The sequence below is a fragment of the Sminthopsis crassicaudata genome, chromosome 3, assembly GCF_048593235.1.
Source record: "Sminthopsis crassicaudata isolate SCR6 chromosome 3, ASM4859323v1, whole genome shotgun sequence".
Classification (NCBI taxonomy): domain Eukaryota; kingdom Metazoa; phylum Chordata; class Mammalia; order Dasyuromorphia; family Dasyuridae; genus Sminthopsis; species Sminthopsis crassicaudata.
In genome coordinates, this window is record NC_133619.1 from 116,113,758 (window position 1) to 116,136,086 (window position 22,329).

At 35.4% G+C, this 22,329-nt stretch overlaps 1 protein-coding gene and 1 pseudogene across 2 annotated transcripts in view; both read right to left on the minus strand.

Annotated features, from left to right (window-relative positions):
- The window catches only part of DIS3 (DIS3 homolog, exosome endoribonuclease and 3'-5' exoribonuclease), a 39,563-nt gene that overhangs the window by 10,888 nt on the left and 6,346 nt on the right, over positions 1 to 22,329 (minus strand). For both annotated transcript variants that reach the window (XM_074299234.1, XM_074299235.1), the window contains exons 5-13: positions 19,896 to 20,063; positions 18,516 to 18,680; positions 16,252 to 16,365; positions 12,175 to 12,312; positions 11,439 to 11,585; positions 10,115 to 10,231; positions 9,727 to 9,828; positions 4,338 to 4,402; positions 4,159 to 4,243 (exon numbers count right to left, since the gene is read on the minus strand). In XM_074299234.1, coding sequence (XP_074155335.1) covers positions 4,159 to 4,243; positions 4,338 to 4,402; positions 9,727 to 9,828; positions 10,115 to 10,231; positions 11,439 to 11,585; positions 12,175 to 12,312; positions 16,252 to 16,365; positions 18,516 to 18,680; positions 19,896 to 20,063 — 1,101 coding nt within the window. The remainder of the gene's footprint in view (positions 1 to 4,158; positions 4,244 to 4,337; positions 4,403 to 9,726; positions 9,829 to 10,114; positions 10,232 to 11,438; positions 11,586 to 12,174; positions 12,313 to 16,251; positions 16,366 to 18,515; positions 18,681 to 19,895; positions 20,064 to 22,329) is intronic.
- On the minus strand, positions 237 to 3,900 carry LOC141559577 (polyadenylate-binding protein 1 pseudogene; annotated as a pseudogene).

Consider the following 22,329-nt stretch of genomic DNA (forward strand, 5'->3'; position numbering starts at 1 on the left):
GATGACTATGTTATCAGGGAAGTGATACCATGGCATGCAAGTGAATTGGAGCTGAATTCAAGTCCTGTCTTGGACACCAACTGAGGAACTCATTAAATCTCTCTGGACCTCAGCTACCTCATCTATAAAATAAAGGGGTTGGACCAGGTAGCCTCAAGGGTACTTTTGAGTCTGAGTTGCTAGAAGCAAACATGATATTCAGTAGACCCTGGAACACTATATTTTCTTTCCTTTTTAAATTTATTTTATATTTTGCAATGCTTTTTTCACAATATTTAAGTTTTTCAACATTCAGATATTTCTTCAGTGACACATATATTCCATTTTGTGGTCCCTGACCTTTTCCTTTAAACAGTTGGAACACCAGTGGCATTGTTAACTGCTTTCTGGGCAACTTCTTTAGCTTGGTAAGCTTGCAGTATGGCTACAGCTTCACCAACCTTAGAGCAGAGAAACTCAGGAGATTCAAGCATATGAAGAAGCTCAGAGTTGTCAATTTCTAGCAACATGCCAGTGATTTTACCAGCCAGAGTAGGTGTATGGCCTGAATGAGTGGAAACAGCTGTTCACCCAACATCTGCTTTTGCTCTTGAGGAGGGGCAGATATGGAAGCAATTAAAGGGTCCTGACCCTGCACATGATCAGCAGACTGCTGCATGGTAACCATGATTGTACATTAAGATGCTGTTGAGTGTTGCGAACACCTGCAGCATACTTATATTGTAGAACTGTATAGACAGCAGGAGTAGCTGTAGGATGTGGTCCCATTGTCTGAGTTGATATGCTTGCAACATACTGTGTTAACATGACACGTGGAACCTGTGAAGAAAGCTGGTCTCATTGTACTAAATGGTGGCCTAGGAGCTGCTGGGCGGATAGCACTGGATATATTCTGGAATGGATGAAGTCTGGCACTCTCAGCAGTCCAGCGAGGACTTGGTCTGAGTTGAACAATTTGGCTAGCAGGAAAGCATGCAGCATGGTTCTGAGTCTGAAGAATAGTTGCCATGAAGTAATCTGAAGGAGACTGATAGGGGTTGATTACAGAGTTGGGCACAGCTCTGACGCTCATCTTTCTCTTCATATACTGGTTTGTGAGGTGAACCTGCTGCTTCTCTTTGCACTGGGCTATAGCAATATACAATGGTTTGATGGCAACAATTCTGCCACTCAAAATCTGTGACTGCTTTGGTGGCTTCCTCCAGCGAAGAGAAACATGCAAACCCAAACCCTTTGCTGTGGCCACCCTTCCATCACCACCTTTGCACTAATGATTGTACCAAATGGTGAGAATTCTTTTCTCAGATGCTCATCAATAATACCATCATCAAGATTTTTCACATATAGGTTAACACCCTGGCATCTGGTGATCCTATCCTGCTTCATTTGTTCAAATTACTCTTAAGTCTGTCTTTCTACTTTTTCTGAGCTTGGCCAAAATAAATTTGTTTCCCATTCATTTCATCTACAGCTTTCTGTGCATCTTCATGTCTTTCAAAACTCACAAAGCAAAAACCTTTAGATTTTCCACTTTCATCAGTCATTACTTTTACACTTAAAGCAGATCCAAACTTTTCAAAGAGCTCCTTAAGTGTTTCATCATCCATGTCCTCACCAAAATTTTTGATGTAAACATTGGTGGACTTTTTTGCTCTAGCTCCAAGCTCTGATTCTCTTTCTTTATAGGACTTAAATTGACCAACAAAGACTTTTTGACTTTTAAGAAGCATTCCTTTCATTTTTTCAATAGCTCTTTCAGCAGCTTCCTGTGTCTCAAAGTGTACAAATCCATAGCCTTCTAACCCATTTTCATCACATACTACCTTGCAAGAAAGGATGTTTCCAAAAGCAGAAAATGTATCATACAATGCTTTTTTATCAATGGATTTATCCAAATTTTTGATGAATACATTGCCTATAACATTTTTACATAGTGATGGATCACATTGAGACCACATGATACTCACTGGCTTGCCCTTAATGACATCAAAATTCATTGTTATCCAATGTCCATTCAGCGTCCGCCAGCTTCTGTAAGTTGACATATAGCTCAGGGAGAGCAGGTAATCATATCCCTACAGACCCAGATGAAGAGGATGGGCCTGGCTGGGGTGAACTTCTCATAGACCATTGCCTTGGTCACATCGAGGTGCAGATCCCCCACTAGAGCGAGGCCATAGGGTAGCTGAGGGTGCTGGGTTTCACCTCAGCACCACCTCCCAAAGGGCCACAAGCTGTGCACTTTCCGTGGGAAGAGGTAAAGGAGTATAGGGGGCTGGAGTCTGGAGACAGGGGGCTGGGGAGGAAGGGAGAGAGGGCAAGTGCAAAGTGACAAAAGTCAACCAGAGTTGACAGCCACGGAATAAGTATGATTCGCTGCCAGCTACTGGTACTGCTTGCTCAGGGGCTGGCTTGTGAGGTGGCTATGGTCCTGGCAGCAGGGAAGGCCTGTCTCTTTGTTCCCTCTTGGAGCTGCTGCAGGGCTTTGGGTGGCGGATCGGTCTCAGCTGTTTCACCAGGTTATTTTATAAAAGAGGAAAAAATACAAAAGTCTCCAGTGGGGAGATGCAGATTTTTTATGATTTTTTAAAAAGATTTTTTGTATTTTTAAAATAATAAATGTGTGTTCTGGGCCCAGAGAATAAACTCCACACTTACAGCACTAATGCCTGGGAGAAAGGGCTGGAACACCATAGAGAAAAAGAGCTGGGGTTGCTTTAATCTACCCAGAAAAGGTAAGTATAATCCTGAAGGGGGGGGGGGGGGAAGGATGCTTAACGAATAGAAAGACTTGGGTATTTGTAACAAAAAAAGCAGAACTTAGTAGAAAATTTGACTATTATTAGAAACAGAAGAAACATAAGGTAAACATTAAAGACCAATTATAGAGGACTCAAATAAGGTGAAATTTTACTTCTTATATGTGAGTATGTCATAAGTACTCTTATATTCATTATTATTTGGTTAGTTTAAAAGAAAGGCTTAGACTGAGCTAATGTACAATGGGGTAATTCTAAAAAATAAAACTGGGTGAGGAGAGATAAAAAAGAGCAATTATCTCATACAAATGAGGCATGAAAGAAAGCATAAATACAGAAGAAGAAAGTGGGAAGGAGGGGAGACTAAAAGGTTTAACAGTCTCCTAGATTTAGAAAGAAAGGAAAGGATGAGGGACAGGATAAGGGAAGGACTGTTAGAAATATGAATTAAGAATTGGGAGTGGATAAATTATAAGGAAGAAACACTTAGAATATTGGTAGATTAAAGTGGAGAGTGGGGGAGAGGATAAGGAGTATTAGAAGGCTAGGTAGATTAAAGATTAGGAGGGCAAAGTAGTAAAAGTAAATTAGCTGAGTGAGAAGAGATAGGGTAAACAGGGCAAGAATGATAGTGAGGAAAAGTAACTTTGAATGTGAATGGGATGAATTTACCCATAAAATGGAGAGCAGCATAGATTAAAAATCTGAATTCAACAAAGTCACTTTCAGGAAACACAATAAAAATGAGATATACAAAGAATTGGAATAAAAGACTAGAATAAAACTTAATACATTAAAAAAAAAAACAAAAAAAAACAGGACTAGCAATTATGACCCCAGACAAAACAAACTTAAATAGACATGAAATAAAGGGCTAACAATAATTCACTAAGTAACATTAACTAATTCAATAAGGTCTGTTTTCTTCTTATAACTTAGTTCTTAACTAAGCTGATAACTGGGAATGCTGATTAAAAGGGAAGGAGACAATAAATTCTTAAGAATGGAGTTCTTTAGAAATATAATAGGCTGAATAAGATGCCACAGTTGATGGCTTACAACGATATAAGGGTTTCTGACATGGGGAGAAAGGCATTAATTTGTGTGAAAGAGATTGATGCAACCAGAAAATGCATGGCATGGTAACAAAGACAAATTCTGCTTATTTCAAATTTTACATGAGATGAGTTACCTGCCTTTCCTGCTGTATCTCATAACTGGCTGTTTCCCAGACCCAGATTTTAGGGTAGTACTAACAATTTGCTATAATATGGGCAAAACAGACAATGTATTTTCTGTAGTTTATTGACTTAAGACAATTTAGTTTTGTAAAGCAATTTTTTCCAAAGACTGGTTTTGTTTTGTTTTTTTAAATGCAAAGAAAAACTTTATACTTTACCTTTGAATTAATGGCACTTTTGGTAAATCTTGTTTTTAAAATTTCAGCATTGTGATTCATTTCCCAAATACATGAAAATGCTAGCCTAGGAAAAAGAACACAAAATATTAGTAAAATTAAAATAGTGGCCAAACATTAAATGCAAATATTAAATCTTATGAAGAAGTATGCACTTATACCTGTCCACATTCGATCTTAAAGAACATAAGTTAGAGCTAAGCAATTCTGGAACCATGTCAATTCTCTGTAAAAGACAGAAATAAAACCTTCAAAATTATTTAACAGTATTATGTGAAATTTAACTTTTTCCTGTTAAATACTAAACAGGAATACAAATAAAATTTTTATGAATTAAAAAAAAAACAACAACATTTTTTAAACATGAAATCCTAATGAGACTTCCTCATTTTTAGAACACCAAGGAGACATTATAGCAGGATGGAATAGTAGGAAGGAAAACTAAATTAGCAAAAGTTCTGGGATTTAGCTCTGACAGAGCTTATAAAACTACATTTTTTAACCTTTGAATCAATGGCACTTTTGGTAAACCTGGTTTTTGGTTTCAATAAACCCTTCAGCAAATCAGATGTGACCTTGTAAAAGAAAAGGCCTAAATAAGTGCCCTTCCACTGTAATTACTAAAATTCTATTAATATAGCATATAATTACATATGGCATCCCGATTCAAAAGGTCCTTGGAATTAAGCATTGAATTCTTTGTAGTTGTATTCCCAGAGACTAGCACAGGGCTTGAATTTAACAAGTTTTTCATAAATGTTTGCCGATTTCCTCCAAAAAATTGCTTATTTCTATGACAACACAGGCTACTCTGAACTTGCCACTCAACTAATATTAAAAAATGAAACGAACTATTTCTGTTTGCCATTTGAGATATTCAATTGCAAGGAATATATTCTTTTCATGAAATAGTCTAGAGAGTCCATGTAAGCCTGTCCAAGTTCACAAAACAAACAACAAACAAAATATCCACTGTTAAGTTATGTATTCACTATATCCAAAGTATATTTTTCCTCTATTAGAAATCAAATAATTTTAGTCAAAAACCCTTTATTTATCTTCTCATTAGATTAAAAAAAAAAAAAAAAAAAAAAAAGGTAATCCTATCAAACTAAATACCCTTTGATCCAGCAGTGTGTCTACTGGGTGTGTAGACTACTGTATCCTAAAGAGATTATAAAAAAGGGAAAAGAACTCATATGTGCAAATATGTGGCAGCCCTTTTTGTAGTGGCAAAGAACTGGAAACTGAGCAGATGCCCATCAGTTGGAGAATGACTTGAATAAGTGGTATATGAATATTGTTATGGGTCAGAAAGAACTCTGTACTCTGAATTCTTGCAAGATGCTAACTCAGTGGAATTGATAAGACAATGGTTATCTAGTTTAGAATGGTGATTAATAGTTCTCTAATTCAGTAGATGTACTTAGTACTTAATATAGTTCTACAAGATTCTCACCTATGATAATGTAATTATAAGAGATCATATAAGCTGGAACAGACTCAACAGACAGATTTACTTCATATCTCACACCACTGTGGTGGCCTGTCCTCCTGCTCCCCCAACTAAGACCAAGGCCCACCTGAAGGACCTCCAGAAAGCTAGCTGAAGCCCCAAGCTACGAGACAAGTCTTTGAAGGAGACAATAAAGACTTTTGGACTAACACCTGGCTATTCTCATGGTGATTACTTTGCTAAAACAAAAGCTGGTCCAGACACCTCCAGAAAACCAACAAGAACATTATAGAATGGAAAATTATTATTCTATAAGAAATTGTTAGGATTACTAGGTGAGAACTCAGGTTGACTTGATGGAAGGAGCAGGCTCATTGGCTGAGGTGGTTCTTCCCAGAAGCCCTTGCATTATCCCACGCCCATTCTCTGGGAGAATAAAAGAGAGGACTCCCAGAGATAGAAAGAAGACTCTGAATTGCATCAGGCTTGACGGGGCTCTCTGCAGGAAGGGAAGTCACTTCTTTGGACAAGAGTTAACAGCAACTGCCTGGAGACAACGGTTCACTACAGGAAGAAGAATCTGTCTGAGAGATTTGAGTAGACACAGCAGATCTCTTCCCAGAGAGCGATCCAGCAGCTTCTGGAGACGATAGCTCGCTACAATTGGCGCCCAACGTGGGGCAAGGACTTTTGCTTATCCTGACAAGAAGAGCTAGACCAGACCTTCCAGGGACAGACACAGTCCTGATTCCAGTGGAAAAGCTTCTGATCTAGATCTCAGTCTCTCTGACCCAGAACCGTGAGTAACGAGGAAACTTTGTTAAAGATTAAGTGAGTGTGCTAATAGATAAATAAGGAACTTGTTAAGGGCTAAACCAGCAATCTCTTATAGTGAAATGGGGCAAACACCTTCTGTTCAAGGAAAATGTTTAGAGAGCATCATCAAGGTTATGAAAAGCCAAGGATTGATTATAATTTTAGAGGAGATTACTGAACTTTTAAGAACTGTGAAGGTCATATGTCCTTCTTTTTCTCTGGAAGAAGAATTGGATCCAGATGAGTGGAAATTAGTAGGAGAGCAATTAGGTGAACACTACAATTGTCTTTGTGACATTTTACCCTTTGGTTCCAGACCAAACTCAGTTTCCAAAGATACAATTCATACCTACAATTTAATCCAAATGGCTTTAAAAAATGTTATTCTAAAGGAAGAGATGAAGGAGCAAAATGGGGAAGTGTCAACTAAACTAGGTGAAAAGGATGAATCAGATAACAATGAAGTTAAGTACAATTCTGAGCAACAGCAACAGGAGCACCTCCCATCTCCTCCCTCAATTAACCCTTCAGGGGTGGAGCAAGAAGGAGGAGGGGAAGAGGCAGAAACACAAACAGAATTGCCTGTGAAGCAGCCTAAGCCTATGACAAGATTAGAAAAAGCATTGGTTAAAGCTAAGAGAGAAGGACAGGATATAAGTGATTTTATACATGCATATCCTGTGATTGAAGAGATTGACTCTGTAGGTAATAAAAGGAGAAGATATGCACCTTAAATTTGAATAAAATTAAAGATTTGAAAAAAGGTTGTACCCTTTATGGGGCTACATCAGCTTATGTTAAAATGTTACTAGATGGTTTGTCTTATGAAGTCCTAACCCCAAATGATTGGAAATCCATAGCAAGGATATGCCTGGAACCTGGAGAAAATTTATTATGGCTTGCGGAATTTCATGAATTATGTAAAATTCAAGTCAGATGCAATTTGGAAATAGGAGTTAACACACAATTCACTTTTGAGCACTTAGCTGGTGAAGGTCAATATGGAGAGAATTCGGAACAGATTAATTATACCATGACAATATATGAACAAATTGCTAAGGCTGCAATAAAAGCTTGGGGTGTCCTTCCTGGACAGAAAGATCGTGGAGAGGCTTTCACTAAAATACAGCAAGGTCCCAATGAACCTTTTGCAGATTTTGTGGGACGTTTGCAAACTGCTGTCAAAAGAACTATTGGAGAAAATTCAGCTACAGAAATAATGACCAGACATCTGGCTAAGGAAAATGCCAATGAGATTTGCAAAAGAATTATATGGGGATTAGACAAAGATGCTCCTTTAGAGGAGATCATAAGACGCTGTGCTACAGTGGGAACAAATGCTTTTTACACCCGGACAATGATGAATGTGGAAAGACAGGGTCCCTCCTGGCAAGGGCCTTCTAGAGAAACTCGGCGATGTTTTCAATGTGGAAAAATTGGGCATCTAAGAGCTCAGTGTAGGTATGGAGATACAGTGAGAAGACAGGGTGAGAGAAGACCTAAAACCCCATGTCAAAAATGCAACAGAGGACTCCATTGGGCATCAGAGTGTAGATTAATTCAGGGAAATGGGATGAGGGGCCCTGGACCTGGGCCTCAGGCAAAAAAGACTTGGGGTATGATGGCAGCTGATGTTACACCCAAAGAACCTTTAGAAGGCCAGGACTCTGATTTAATCAACCAACAGAAAAGCAATCACATGGCAGAAAGGGATTACCTGATAAGTGAGTCAAAAGGCAATCAGATTGCAAAAATGGATTACACTTGGGGAGAATACAGGCCTTTTAAACCAACATGGCTGTATCCAGTGCAAACAATTCCAATGTAATTGCCAGATGATGAGAAGATATTTAGAAAGTGGTAAATAGAAGGTAATTAGATAGGTTAACTGCCTGGGAGAGAGGGTTTGCTTGTATTTCTTCAGCAGGAAAAGGAATCAGATAGGTGCCAACGAGTCATATTCACCTTGTCCATCAGAGAGAGACAGAAAAAGAGAGAGACCTCAAAATAAAGGAGAAGATCTAAGAAACATCTGACACTGAAAGAGCATGGCTAATAAAAAGACTGTTAAAGAACTTTAAAACCAGCAGGAATCATTGGACTTCCTCACACAAGATGAGACTAATGGACAATGGACTTATGGACATTTATAAATTTTCAATTTATGATTATTTGATTGTTATATACTTCTAGCATGTGTTATGTTACTATGTTACTATGTGCTTATGTAATTTATGTAATTATCTATAATACTTCCCATATTGATGGATTTATGTTTCAAGGTCATGACTGTCCTATGTTCTAAATCAAAAGAAAGGGGGAGATGTTAGGATTACTAGGTGAGAACTCAGGTTGACTTGATGGAAGGAGCAGGCTCATTGGCTGAGGTGGTTCTTCCCAGAAGCCCTTGCATTATCCCACGCCCATTCTCTGGGAGAATAAAAGAGAGGACTCCCAGAGATAGAAAGAAGACTCTGAATTGCATCAGGCTTGACGGGGCTCTCTGCAGGAAGGGAAGTCACTTCTTTGGACAAGAGTTAACAGCAACTGCCTGGAGACAACGGTTCGTTACAGGAAGAAGAATCTGTCTGAGAGATTTGAGTAGACACAGCAGATCTCTTCCCACAGAGCGATCCAGCAGCTTCTGGAGACGATAGCTCGCTACAAGAAATGATCAGCAGGATGATTTCAGAAAGGTATGGAGAGATTAACATGAACTAATGCCAAGTGAAGTGAGTGGAACCAAGAAAACATTGTACACAGCAACAACATGATTATATGATAATCAACTCTGATGGACATGGCTCTTTTCAACAAGGAAGCAACTCAGGTCAATTCCAACAGACTTGTGATAGAGAGCCATCTGCATCCTTTAAGAGGACTATACGGACTGAATGTAGATCACAAAATAGCATTTTCACCTTTTTGTTGTTGTTTCCTTTTTTTCATATATTTTTTCCCTTTTTTGATATGATTTTTCTTGTGCAGCATGATAAATGTGGAAATATGTATGGTAGAAATGCCATATTTAATATATATTGGATTACTTGATGTTTAAGGGGGGGGGAGAAAAATTTGGAACACAAGGTTTTCACAAGGGTGAATGTTGAAAACTCTTTGTATGTATTTTGAAAATAAAAAGCTATTATTAAAAAAAAAAAAAAAAAAAAGATCAAAATTCCACTTTAAGTTTGTATTGTCTTAGTCTCTGTCTTCCCACACTACCTTTTCACAAAGTAGGCATGTTATAAAATATTTGCTGAATGAAAAATACTTACTTTTTCACAAAGATAGACAGTTGTTCCTCTTTTAGCTGACTCTTGATCCAAAGCATTTCCTGGTCGAATAAAGTGGCTAACATCTGCAATGTGAACACCAACCTCAAAAAGATAAGAATTAATAAAAAACATGACATGATTCTGCATAATTCATTAACTTTCCTAATGGACATCTAAGGTGAAAGAAGTTCAAAAAAAAAAAAAAAAGAGACATAACACCTAACATTTTAATCAAATAATACAAATTCATTAGTTTTTCTAGCTGTTTAGTCAGCATTTTACACTAGTACTTAACATTTGAATTCTATCTGGTCAATAAAATTGTTCTACCTGAACATAAGCCATAAAACTAACAATTTCAGCAAAAAGAACCTTGTAAAATGAATACCTCTAGATTTCCATTTTCAAGTTCTCGACAATGTAAAGCATCATCAATATCTGTACACTTTGGAGGATCCACACTACAAACACAAAGATGTCTCAGGTCTTCTCTATTCTTCATGTCCTATAAAATGGCACAGAAAGAGAAAAAATTATATTTAACTATAATTCAACAGTTGGCAGAGCATCAATATATTTAACTTATGATGATGAATTCTTTAGTGCTACGTTGTGATCTAACGTTTACCCTTGGTCCTCAAAGTTATATAGCAGGGTCTGAGATCTGAGACACTGGCAAGCTGGAGGGGCCTTTAGTACAAGAACTAGTGAAAGTCTCTACTTTTTTTTTTTCCCCCCCAGTTAGAGAACTCTATAATACCATCTATTAAGTTAATTAGAAGGAGATTTCAATTTGTATCAGTGGAGGGAGAAACCATATTCATTAAATTATGCCTCCTTGAAGTCCTGAGATATTATTGTACTTTACTTTTAAACACCCACACACCCATCCATCTATATATCTATTTATCTATCTATCTATATTTTTTACTCACATCTCACTGGTAGAGGTAACTCCCTCTAACAGCAAGATTACAATCCATCTATGCTATTTCATTTAGCAGGATTCTTGCCCAAGTATTCTTTTTTTTTTTTCCCCCCTTGAGGCTAGGGTTAAGTGACTTGCCCAGGGTCACACAGCTAGGAAGTGTTAAGTGTCTGAGACCAGATTTGAACTCCAGTCCTCCTGAATTCAAGGCTGGTGCTCTATCCACTGCGCCACCTAGCTGCCCCCTGCCCAAGTATTCTTATAAATCCTCCACAAGAGCCCTCATGTCATCCAAATTTATACAATATAATATTTTATATATTAATAATAAATAGGTTATTAAAATATATACATATATATCCATTTTTTCCATCACAGTTCAAATGTGAATTAAAGTGTAACTATTTTATCTGAACATATTTAGATCCCCTATTCACCCTTGAATATAAATTTCCTCTGCTTCCTAAGAGTTTAAGTTATGGACAAATATAAATTTTTTTTTTTCAGATACTTCAAGTATTTTGGTCAATGTAAAATAGATAGATTAATTGATCAAGAGGTAAGACTATGAGAATAAAAAATTCAGATTTCTCACTTTGCTTAAAACTTTATATAGATATTCCAATAGTATATCTTTAAAAAAAAAAAAAAAAAAAAAAAAAAAAAAAAAAACTAACAAACAGAACCTCTTTTTGAAAGGAACAGAAGACAATATGACAGGAGTTGTATTATATTTTCTGGGCTCCTAAAGGCTATGGCTCATTTGACATAATTTTTCTCTCACCTCTTCAGTGATGCTCCAGGGCATCTTTGGCAGAAAACTAAGAACAGCTTGGGAGAAAGGCTGATGGGGAACATCATGTTCAAGGAGCAAAACTTCAGTTTCAGTCTCTTTATCGCCAACAGCACCTAAATTTTTTACAAAATGACCCTAAAAATGATAATTTTTAATACACATTTTACAATTCTTTCATCACCAGAAACACATTCTCTTATTAAATTACTTATTAAATTAAATTATTCAAAAGCTTTCACAATTTACACACTTTACTATTCCAAAAATAATAAATGGGAAAAGTGAAATCTATAGAGGTAGAGATATTCATTATGAAACATCACTGACTTGAATCTGCTTATTTCCTATAGCTTTTTGGACTTTTAACTGTGTTTCAAAATATCCCAGCTATTTCTGTCAAGAACTTATTCTTTATATCATATAATTTAAATGGTAAAAAGCATTTAAATTCTACAAACTGTTGATTTTTTTTCATAAAAATCATTTTATAGGTGACAAAAATAAGCCTTTTCATGAATTCATTTCTCAAAGACACAGCCAAACAAGTGATTACAAACAATACTTTAACATAGTTAATTACATTGAAAATAATATCAGAGTTTATTGAACTATATATAAAAATTAACAAAATGATCAATATGGATACACTACATTTCAGTGCAAATTTCAGATTTTCTTTTAGATACTATAGAAAATATATTTCTGTCCTCTAAAAATAACTTACATTAGGGTATCTAGAATTCTTGGGCCAACCATCAATAGCAACAATAATTCTCTGTCCTTCTAAGGTTGAAGCCTGTCTTGTTTCTATTCGAATCCGAGGTATTCTCTTGTCAGCAGGTGTAAAGAGATGTCTTCTTGACTACAGACAACATAGAAAATGTTCTTGGTGGGTTACAAGTTTCTCAAAAAAGTAAAAACCCCAAACTAATTCCATCACTCTAATTAAAAAAAAAAATCCCTTCATTGAAACTTCTGATTATTTTCCCTCTCACCTCTTCAAGCAAATTGTTTCAATAGTTATTCCCTCTCTTTCACATATCAATATCTCCTGCAATGGTTCTTTTACTATCTGTTTATAAGTATCTCATTAAAAAAAATTTTAAAGCCTTTCTCGATCCATCCGCTAACAATTCTTACCTTTCTTATTACTTCTTAGAAAGTTATCTATACCTACAGCTTCTGTTGTCTTAACCCTTAAAAAACTGGCTTTCAACTCCAAACATTTTACTCAAACTTCAAACAAAAAAAAAATTTATAAGATGCTTTATATATTATCTCATTTGTTTCTTCTAACAATGCTATCAAATATATGCTGTCATCCCTATTTTACCAATGAGAATACTGAGGTTGAAATTGTACTAACTTGCAAAGGGTCATAAAACTAGTTAAACCAGTAGCAAGATTTGAACTCATATCTTCTAGACTCCAAGTTCAGTGCCCTCGCACACTGACTCAAAGATCATCAGTGATTTATTTTTTCAAGGCTAAAAGTATACTTATTGGAACATTTTGTGTTTATATTTCAATCAGAAATCTTGAATATAATTATTAATACACCAAGGATTCTTCCCTTTCCTTCCAACAAAGAAAAAAGATTAAGTAAAACCAAAAGTCTTAAGTACTTGGGTTGACAATGTAAGAAACTGCATACCTAGAATTTCAGTATTAGAAAGAATCCCATCTAAATAACCTTAAGAAGCAGTCATCTGGTATCCACTCAAAAACCTGAAGTGAGGGAAAATCTTTCACCTCCCAGGATAACTTATTTTGCCCATCTTGATCAATTGATAAACTAGTTCAACTTTACTTATTTTTCTACTGAGTCCCTGGTCCCCTTATCGAGTCACCAATTGTGCTGGGCCAAGCCAGGCTAAGTCTTGGATCCTTCCTGTCATCCATTATTTCTACTCTCATGCACACATACTTTTGACAATAGTCAATTCTTCTGATAAGATCCACTAAAATTCTGTTATATTCCAGTTAAGCCTCACTGCTGCTAGATAATTCTTCTACACTTCCCTTATTAACTCACTATCCCACTTTCCACAGAAGTTCTCTTAAGTCTTTTTCATTCTTCCTCAAACCTTCCATGACCTCCCCCCCACCACCTTCTCAGCTAAGAAACTTGCCACCTATTTTACTGAAATAAAAATTAAGGCCACTCACAGAGATATTTCTTTTTTTCCATCATCTCTCATCACTAAGATGCTTTTCACCATCACCTTCTCCACTCTGACTCACACTAAGAACTTGTCCAAATCCTTGCAAAGACAAACCCCTCTATCTACACAATTTCATTCTATACCTTTTCCCCCAACAGACTACCTCCTTTATCATGCTCACCCCCCCCTCACTTTATCTTCAATCTCTGTCTACTGGGAGTCTATCCCTTCCAATAGTCTATAACCAGACCTATGTTTTCCCCATTTTCAAAAAGCCTTCACTCAATCCTTCCACACCCATTAGAGATAGTCCTAATTTTTTCTGCTTTTTGTGGCTAAACCCATTGAGAAAACCATTTACAACAAATGTTTCTATATCTTTTCCTCTTGCTCTCTTGTTAACTCTGCAATCTGGCTTCTAGTTCCTCAATCAATGGACACTGCTTTCCCTAAAGTTACCAGTGATCCTGGGAAGTGAATGTAAATTGTTAGCACTACTGTCTATCTACCCAGGTTATTTATACCTTCAGAATCTAATATTTAATGTGCAACAAGAAAATGGTATTTACCCACATATATTGTATCTAGGTTATATTGTAACACATGTAAAATGTATGGGATTGCCTGTCATCGGGGGGAGGAAGTGGAGGGGGGGGATAATTTGGAAAAATGAATACAAGGGATAATATTATAAAAAAAAAAATTACTCATGCATATATACTGTGGAAAAAAAAATTCTAAATAAAAAAAAAAAATTAAAAAAAAAAAAAAAGTTACCAGTGATCTCCTAATTGCCAAATCCAATAGCATTTTCTTTGTCCCCATTTTTGTTGTCTTTTCTGCAGACGCTGACATTTTTCTCCTTAATAGTCTCTCCTCTCTAGGTTTGTGGGATATCACTCTCTCCTGGTTCTCCTTTTATGTATCTGAGTACTCCTCGAGTTTCCTTTATTAGATCTTCAGCCAGAGTAAGCCCATTAATTGTGGGTGCCTAACAGTGCTCTGCACTGAGGTTTCTTCCCTTCTCCATGGATTTAATTACTATCTCTATAACGCGGATTCTCAATTCTACCTTCCAGCAATAACTTTTATGCTTACCTCCAATTTTGTCTCTTAGAAATTGCTCTTAGATCTTAAAACTCACAATTTATAAATGTATGTGCATGTATCTTTCCAAACATCTCTATTATATTCAAAAGCTTCACTATCCTCCTAGGTACGTAGACATGAAAGTTAGGAGTTATCTTTGGTTTTTCACTATCTCACACCCCTTGGATACAAATTTTTTTTTTTTTTTTTTGCCAAGACTTAACAATTTCACCTCTGTAACATCTTTCAAATAAAGTCCCCTTCTTTCTTTTGTACTTCTACTGCCTTTGTGCAGCTTATCACCTCACATATCTATTATTGCCAGAATCTTTTGGTTGGTCTTCTCAGCTCATGCTCTATTCTATTTTAGGAAAAATTATTTTCCTAAAATATTGATCCATGTCACTCTCATTATTCAATAAACTGTAGTGGCTTTCCCACCACCTCAGATTTATGCAATAGCCTCTGTCTGGCATTCAAAGTCCTTTATAACCTGCCTTCCCCACCTTTCTAGTCTTCTTACACAATTCTCCCTAACACACTCTCTTTCGTCCAATGATGCCAGATTCCTGGCTATTCCACGAACAAGATATTCCATCTTTTAGCTCCTGGTATTACCTCTGGCTATCCATAATGCCTAGAAAGACCTTCTCTCCTCATCTCTGCCTTCTAGTTTACTTCAAAACCCAGATAAAATTCCATATTCTACAGAAAGCCTTTCCCAAGACTTTTGATTATCATGTCTTCCCTCTGTTAATTAACTCCTATTTATCCTGTATATAACTTGTCTGTGCATATGTTTACTTGTGTCCTCCTTTATACTGTGAGGTCCTAGAGGCAGGGACTCTCTTCTGCCTTTCTATCTTCAATGTTTATGCATAGTAATTGGTAAGCAGCACGCATTCAATAGATGCTCACTGACTAAGCACTGAGATTTGGGAAATTTTTCATGGAATTGAATGAAAACCTAACCGTTGGAACTTCCATTATTCAAATTATTTATTAATTACTGCCATATTCACTTTTTAAAAGCCCTTCTCAAAATGTGGTAGTAATTAATGAATATAAAATTCCATGCACAGTTTTATAACAGAGAAAAATAATCACCTCCCTCAATCTGGGTACTAGGTATTACTTTTAAGACAACATTAGTTTTCTTAGTTACTATGTCACACTTTTTAGACTTCAGTACATTTTAAAAACCGTGTAGAATCCTTTTTACATAAATATATTTCCTGTTGGTCCCCTATCCTCCTTTAAAATCCAACTCAGAAATGTCACCTTTTCTATAAATCTTTATCTGATTTCGCTCAGTCTTGACTTTTTTCTTCAAAATTCACATAATACTGCAGTTTGCATCTTTTTTTAAAGCAATTATCATGGAATATGTGATCTACATGTCTTATCCAGTTATTAACCGATAAGCGATCCATGAAAGCCAAGAACATGTCTTATTTGAATGTTGTATTCCCCTAGCATCCCCTAGCAACATAATTATATTCATGTAAGCATTTCAAATATTGCATAAGAAGAAAGTTTTCACTTACCTCCTTAATATCAGATTTGGAAAGCATGCCACAAAATGGCCTCCAGTTCCTTTTTATTATTCCTACTACTCTTCCTGAAGGCCTTAACATTTTCACATTTCTAATAGTGTTCAGCTGGAATTTAAAAATAAAAATAGAACCAAGTGTTAGCTATTTTCCCATTAATATAACACAAATGATGAGTTTTTCACGAACAAGTATAGATATTGCAACATACAAGCCCTAAATTATGACATCACAATAAGTTGTATTAACTCTAAAATTCTGTGAAAACAGTATGACCAAACTTTCAAAGTAGTATCATCTATAGTAAAGCAATATATATGCTAGGCCAATAAAACTGTAACTAAATACCCCCAAACCAGATGCTATATGAACTCCAGTTTGACCCTCTTTTCTCTTAAACAAATTTCTTTGCTTAAAAACATTAAAACTCTCTAGAGCCTGGCTCCAAAATACTTTTGCAGTACTTTATTATTCTTCATTGGTATTCCTGCTGTTACTCATGTAGAATATTCCTCTCTCTCAATTCTGCTTTTACATGGATTATATCCCATGACTAGAATTCACTCACTTCTTACTATCACTTCTTAGAAGCCCTAGTTTTCTTCAAAGCTCAAAAACAGAACTACCTGCACATGAGATCATTCTTATTCTCCTGAGATGTCAGTACCAGCACCTAACACTGAATTTATTATACTTATACATATGTTGTATCCTCTAGAAGAATGTAATCTTCTGGAGGAAAGACTTATGTCAACTTTTGTCTTTGCATCTCCAGCATCTACCACAGTATTCAATACCACACTAGGGCTTAATGAATTATTATTTATCTATTCAAAAGGACAATCTTTTCTATTTTAATATGACACTGTGTTGACTATAAAGTCTTATAGATAAAACAGGGCATGTAACTAGATTTTTTGTGAACCCTGTCATGATTCTCGCCTGCAATTTAGAAAAATAAGCACAGAATAAATATCTGTTATCAGAAAAAATTTCCTATTACCATGGACCTTCCTTAAAAGAATCAGATAGAAAAAGAAGTATGTGGTATAGTGAAAAGGATGGGATTCTGTTCAGCCACCAGAACTAGAAATTAACTCTATTAATGTGAGCAAATCATTTAATCACTTTGGGCTTCAGTTTCTCCATTTGTAAAACGAAGTAGTTGTGGCAGATGAGCTCATCTAAGCTTCCTATAATTTTAAAATTCTATGATTCTGTGTCAAAAGGGTTAATTACAAGAAGAAGCAAAAGAACTCTATGAAAACAACACTTTCACTTATAACACTATGTACACACATTCCTAAGACAAAATTAATAGTAAATTCCATATGTCAGTCAGATGTGGGGAAAAAACATAGCATCACTACAAATTCTACTTGGAATATGACAGTACAATAATCATAAGAATCAAATAAAAAATCAAAATGTTGATTACATATACTCTTAACTTTGTGTCCTTGATGAGGATAAACATTTGAAAGTATTCTTTCTCATACTGGGTCTCATTAAAAATATATAGAAAAAGGCAATGGCATATTTATTTTGGCATATTTTGGATAAAACAGACTAAATTGCAAATTATAATACTTTGTTACAAGTAATTTTTTAAATTGTATTACTTAGATGCCAGTTAATAGAAAAATAAGATCAATAGCTAGAAGTAATCTTAGAGATGTTCTAGTCCCACTTTTTTTATTTTACAGATGAGCAAACTATCCAGGCTTTACAGATGATTTGTTCAATGTCACACAAGATCGGATTCAAACGCAGGTCTTAAAGCACAGGTTGAAAGTCTTAAGCATAAGATGCAAATCCTATGATTTCTTTCCAGCATTCCATGCTTCTACCTAATTAACTTTAAATGCATGCATTTTAAATTTTGACAACAAAATCAAGTTTCTTTATATCTGAAGCAAATGACATCCCCCCCCCCAAAAAAAAAAAAAAAAAAAAAAAAACACCTAAAATGTTGCTAATACAGCACATTTGTCTTACATGTATTTAGGCCATTTTACTCATAAAATGATAGACTTTATATTTGACTTTGTTTAAAAATAGTTTAAAAATAGTTGTTAAAACATACACTCAAATCCACTTGTGATCTCAATTACTTGAAGTATATTTCAAGTGAAAAATTGCATACTATAAAAATAATACAGAGTTAAAAAATCTAATTTTAAAGACTCTATAAAGTTTATCTTAAATGGTCACAAAAAGAAATAAAACTTAGCATGAAAACCTGTTTAATTTCATACAGTGTTTTCTTTTTCCTCTTCGTCTTCTACATCATCACCATTTTGACCTTCGTCTTGCAGGACTACAGAAGATGGTGCTACCCACTGACTTTTGGGCAAAAGTTCCACAGCTACTATGTCCTCATGAACAGCCCGATTCAAGTTTTTAAGTCCTTGGATGATAATCTGAATACAAAAAGGAGAAAAAAGACAAGAGAAACGATCCCATCACTCTGTGAAAATGTGTCCAAATATAGCTTGATCTAGGTGCATACTGCATGCTCTATGTCTGTTTATAATATGCTTTTAATTATCTCCAATGGTTATCATCTATGAGTATTTTCAAAAATTATATTGAGCAAAATGTCCATTTTAATCATTACTATATTTACTGAATGTTCCATTTCTTTATTTTAAAAATGAAACGGTAGAATATTTTATATTTACTGATAGTAACAAACAAAAGCAAAGAAGGTAGAGAAGACAACTTAGTCATATAACCTGGAAAAAACTGTATAAATAGCACTCATATGCAAATTGAGTGTGAGATTACTATAGAGAACAATAAGCATACTTGATAGAATCTTGGACTTGTCAAGAAGACTTAAATTCTTAAGTCTTTCCTCAGTCTCTGTGGCTCCAGGAAAATCACTTAACCTCTTAGCCTCAGTTTTTTCACCTATAAAATAAGAGTAAAACTATGTACACAATAGGTAGAATGGTAGAATCAAATGAGTGGATGTACACTAGACCTTGGGTCAGGAAGACTTGAATTCAAATCTGGCCTCAGGCACTTATTAGCTGTATCACTCTGGGCAAGTCACTTTACCGTTTGCCTGTTTCCTCATCTGTAAAATGGGGATAATAATAGCATCTACTTCCTAGGATCACTAGAACCACATGAAACAATAATGGTAAAGGTCTTACTACAGTTTTTGGCACATCCAACTATTTGTGACCACATGTGGCATTTTCTTGGCAAAGATATTGGAGTGATTTTCCATTTCTTCTCTAGTTCATTTTACAGGTGAGGACACTGAAGCAAACAGGGTTAAGTGACTGACCCAGGATCACACTGACCAGTTTTGAACTCACAAAGATGAGCCTTCCTGACTCCAGGCACATTGTGCCACTCAGCTACCCTATTAAGAACTACACAAGTCATGTTATTATTACTACTATTATATGAATAGTGAGCAAAATAGACAGTAAATGTGATCAAGGGAAGCTCAAGATAGTCAAACAAAGGAAATGAATACTGGTATCCTATCCTTGGTAACTGTCCCCAAGCTGACAAAATGAAAGGGATATGGGCAAATCCAAATTACCTCACTAAAACACATTAAAATTATATGTGAAGCAAAATAAAAAGTAATATAATTCATTTCATTCCAAACTTGCCTCTCTGTTCTCTTCATCATCTCCATGAACCCATACTGTGGCTTCTAGATAATTCTCTCTACTTGCTCTGAATGTTCCTTGAAGATATGTACCAGATTTTATGCCTTGCTGTAATTTACTTAAAGGAAGATGCTCTGGAAATAATACTTTCCGACTTTCTATTTCATTCTGTGAAATAAACAAAAAAACAGGATTAGTAATAATGTACTCAAATCTATTTTCAATAATGACAGAAAATTCGTTCCAAATTAAAAATAAATGGATATTTAATGTTTATCCAAATAATAATGAAACAGAATAAATTTATATGTGAAAAGCTCTAAAATAAACATAAAAGGAGGGTCTCTCTTTACTCATTATGTTGGCATCAAGAAAAAAAAAAAAAGGAATAAAATCAAGGAAACTTCAGGCTATTGTATAATAAATGTCCATCAGCATGGTAAAAATACATACAGTATATTTTACCTCTTTCCTAGTATTACATTCTACCAGTCCTCTGGAAACTTATATTTTGACTGTCCTATTGTCTTCTAAATTCAAGAATAAAAAGACCACTGAGCAATCCAGAGACCTGGCTTTTAGCTCAGCTTCATCACCATTTTTGTCATTTTGAGCAACTAACAACTTTTCTATATTCTGATTTCCTTGTTAATTAAGTAGCAGGATAAACAAGCTAATTTCTCCTTACTCTAAAAATATTCCATTATTCTAAATTTAAATTCCTCATTCTCTTTCCACAAAACTGTTTCCCTATTATATATCTTTTCTCATTTCTGTCAATTATAGCATCATATTCCCAATGATCAAAGCTTGAATCTTGGGTCTCCTTTCTCCTCCTTTGCCCTTTTATCATGTCACTTAGTTATCAAGTCATATGAATTCCTTTTTCACATTATTCCTAAAATTCATCTTTTCCTTTTAATTCTCATGATTGAAATTTTTTTTTTTCATTTTTAAAACTTCACTTTAAAACTTCTATGAGGAAATACTTAGATCTTCAAGGTGATTGGAGGGGTTAATAAAGAAGGCTTAATATAGAATCTTCTCTAATACTCTGGTTTCAGTTTCCCCTTCTCATTTATGCTTTTCCCACATTCACCTTTTCAAACACTGTCACTCTTAAATTCATAAACTTTTGAGGGCTTTAAACAAGAAAGTCGTACCTACTTAACTGGAAGTGATAACTCTTTTTTTCTTTTTCTTTTTTTTTTTTTTTTTTTTTTTGCTGAGGCAGTTGGGGTTAAGTGACTTGCCCAGGGTCACACAGCTAGGAAGTGTTAAGTGTCTGAGACCATATTTGAACTCAGGTCCTTCAGACTTCAGGGCTGGTGCTCTATCCTCTGCACCACCTAGCCGCCTCCTCCCACCTTCCCCGCTCTATCCTGGAAGAGATTTTAGATCCTCTTACTTTATAGGTGAGGAAACTGAGACAGAGGGAAGATTGATAAAAATAAGTGCCTAAGGAGTGATTTGAAGCCAAGTTTTCTTCATTGCAAGTCCAAAGTCCTATCTGATCACCATAAGGCCTCTTATATAGCAAATACCTGAGGCTAAATGTGGACTTAGGGCTAATTGACTCTAGGTCCACTACTCGAGTAGTCACTTATACATATAAATGACAATTACATGCCATATTGTGAAAGTTTTTATGCTTATTGTTTCCTTAAAGCTAACTTCTCCTTAATTCACTATTTGTTAACAGTGCCATCAGGAGTTCAACATCTAAGTTGTGGTTTTATGTTTTGATATGATAAAGTAAAGTTATCAAGTCTTCTCTATCACATCCCTGTACAATTAACTGTTCTCTATTCTCATACAGGACATCCACTTTCCTAGAATACAACAGTCTCCTTGACCATAATTTTTTCCTCCCTTCAAACTTAATAAAAAACTCAATAGCTTCCCACTCTCCATTGAGGAAATTTAAAATCTATCAAGTATTCAGGACTCCCCCTGTTTAGTGCTACTCTTCTGTTTTCCAGGTGTTATTTTCTGTACTTACTACAACTTAGTCTTTGTCTTATTCCCTATTCTTAGACTGTCCCCCTCTTAACCTCTATTCTTTATTGTTTGAATTTCTATCCATTCTTTAAAGGCAAAATGAAATACCATCTCCTCCAGGAAGTCTTTCCTGACCCCCCTGGTTAGCAATGACATTCCTGTCCTCAGGTATCAAACAAGACTATGGTAATTACCTCTTTTATATTTTATCATGTACCATTATTTATTTGGACATTTCTATTCCCCTTCACAACCATATTATCAAAGCCCCTACATTTATGTCTTCATTCAACACCTTGTATACACAAAACACTTTTATGTGGGATGAATTAAAAATTGTTATTATTTAACTTTTTACAAATTTATTTTTATACTTTGTTTTCCAAACTAGATTGTGTAGGGCTGTTTGGTATGATTATACAGAGCTGGTATT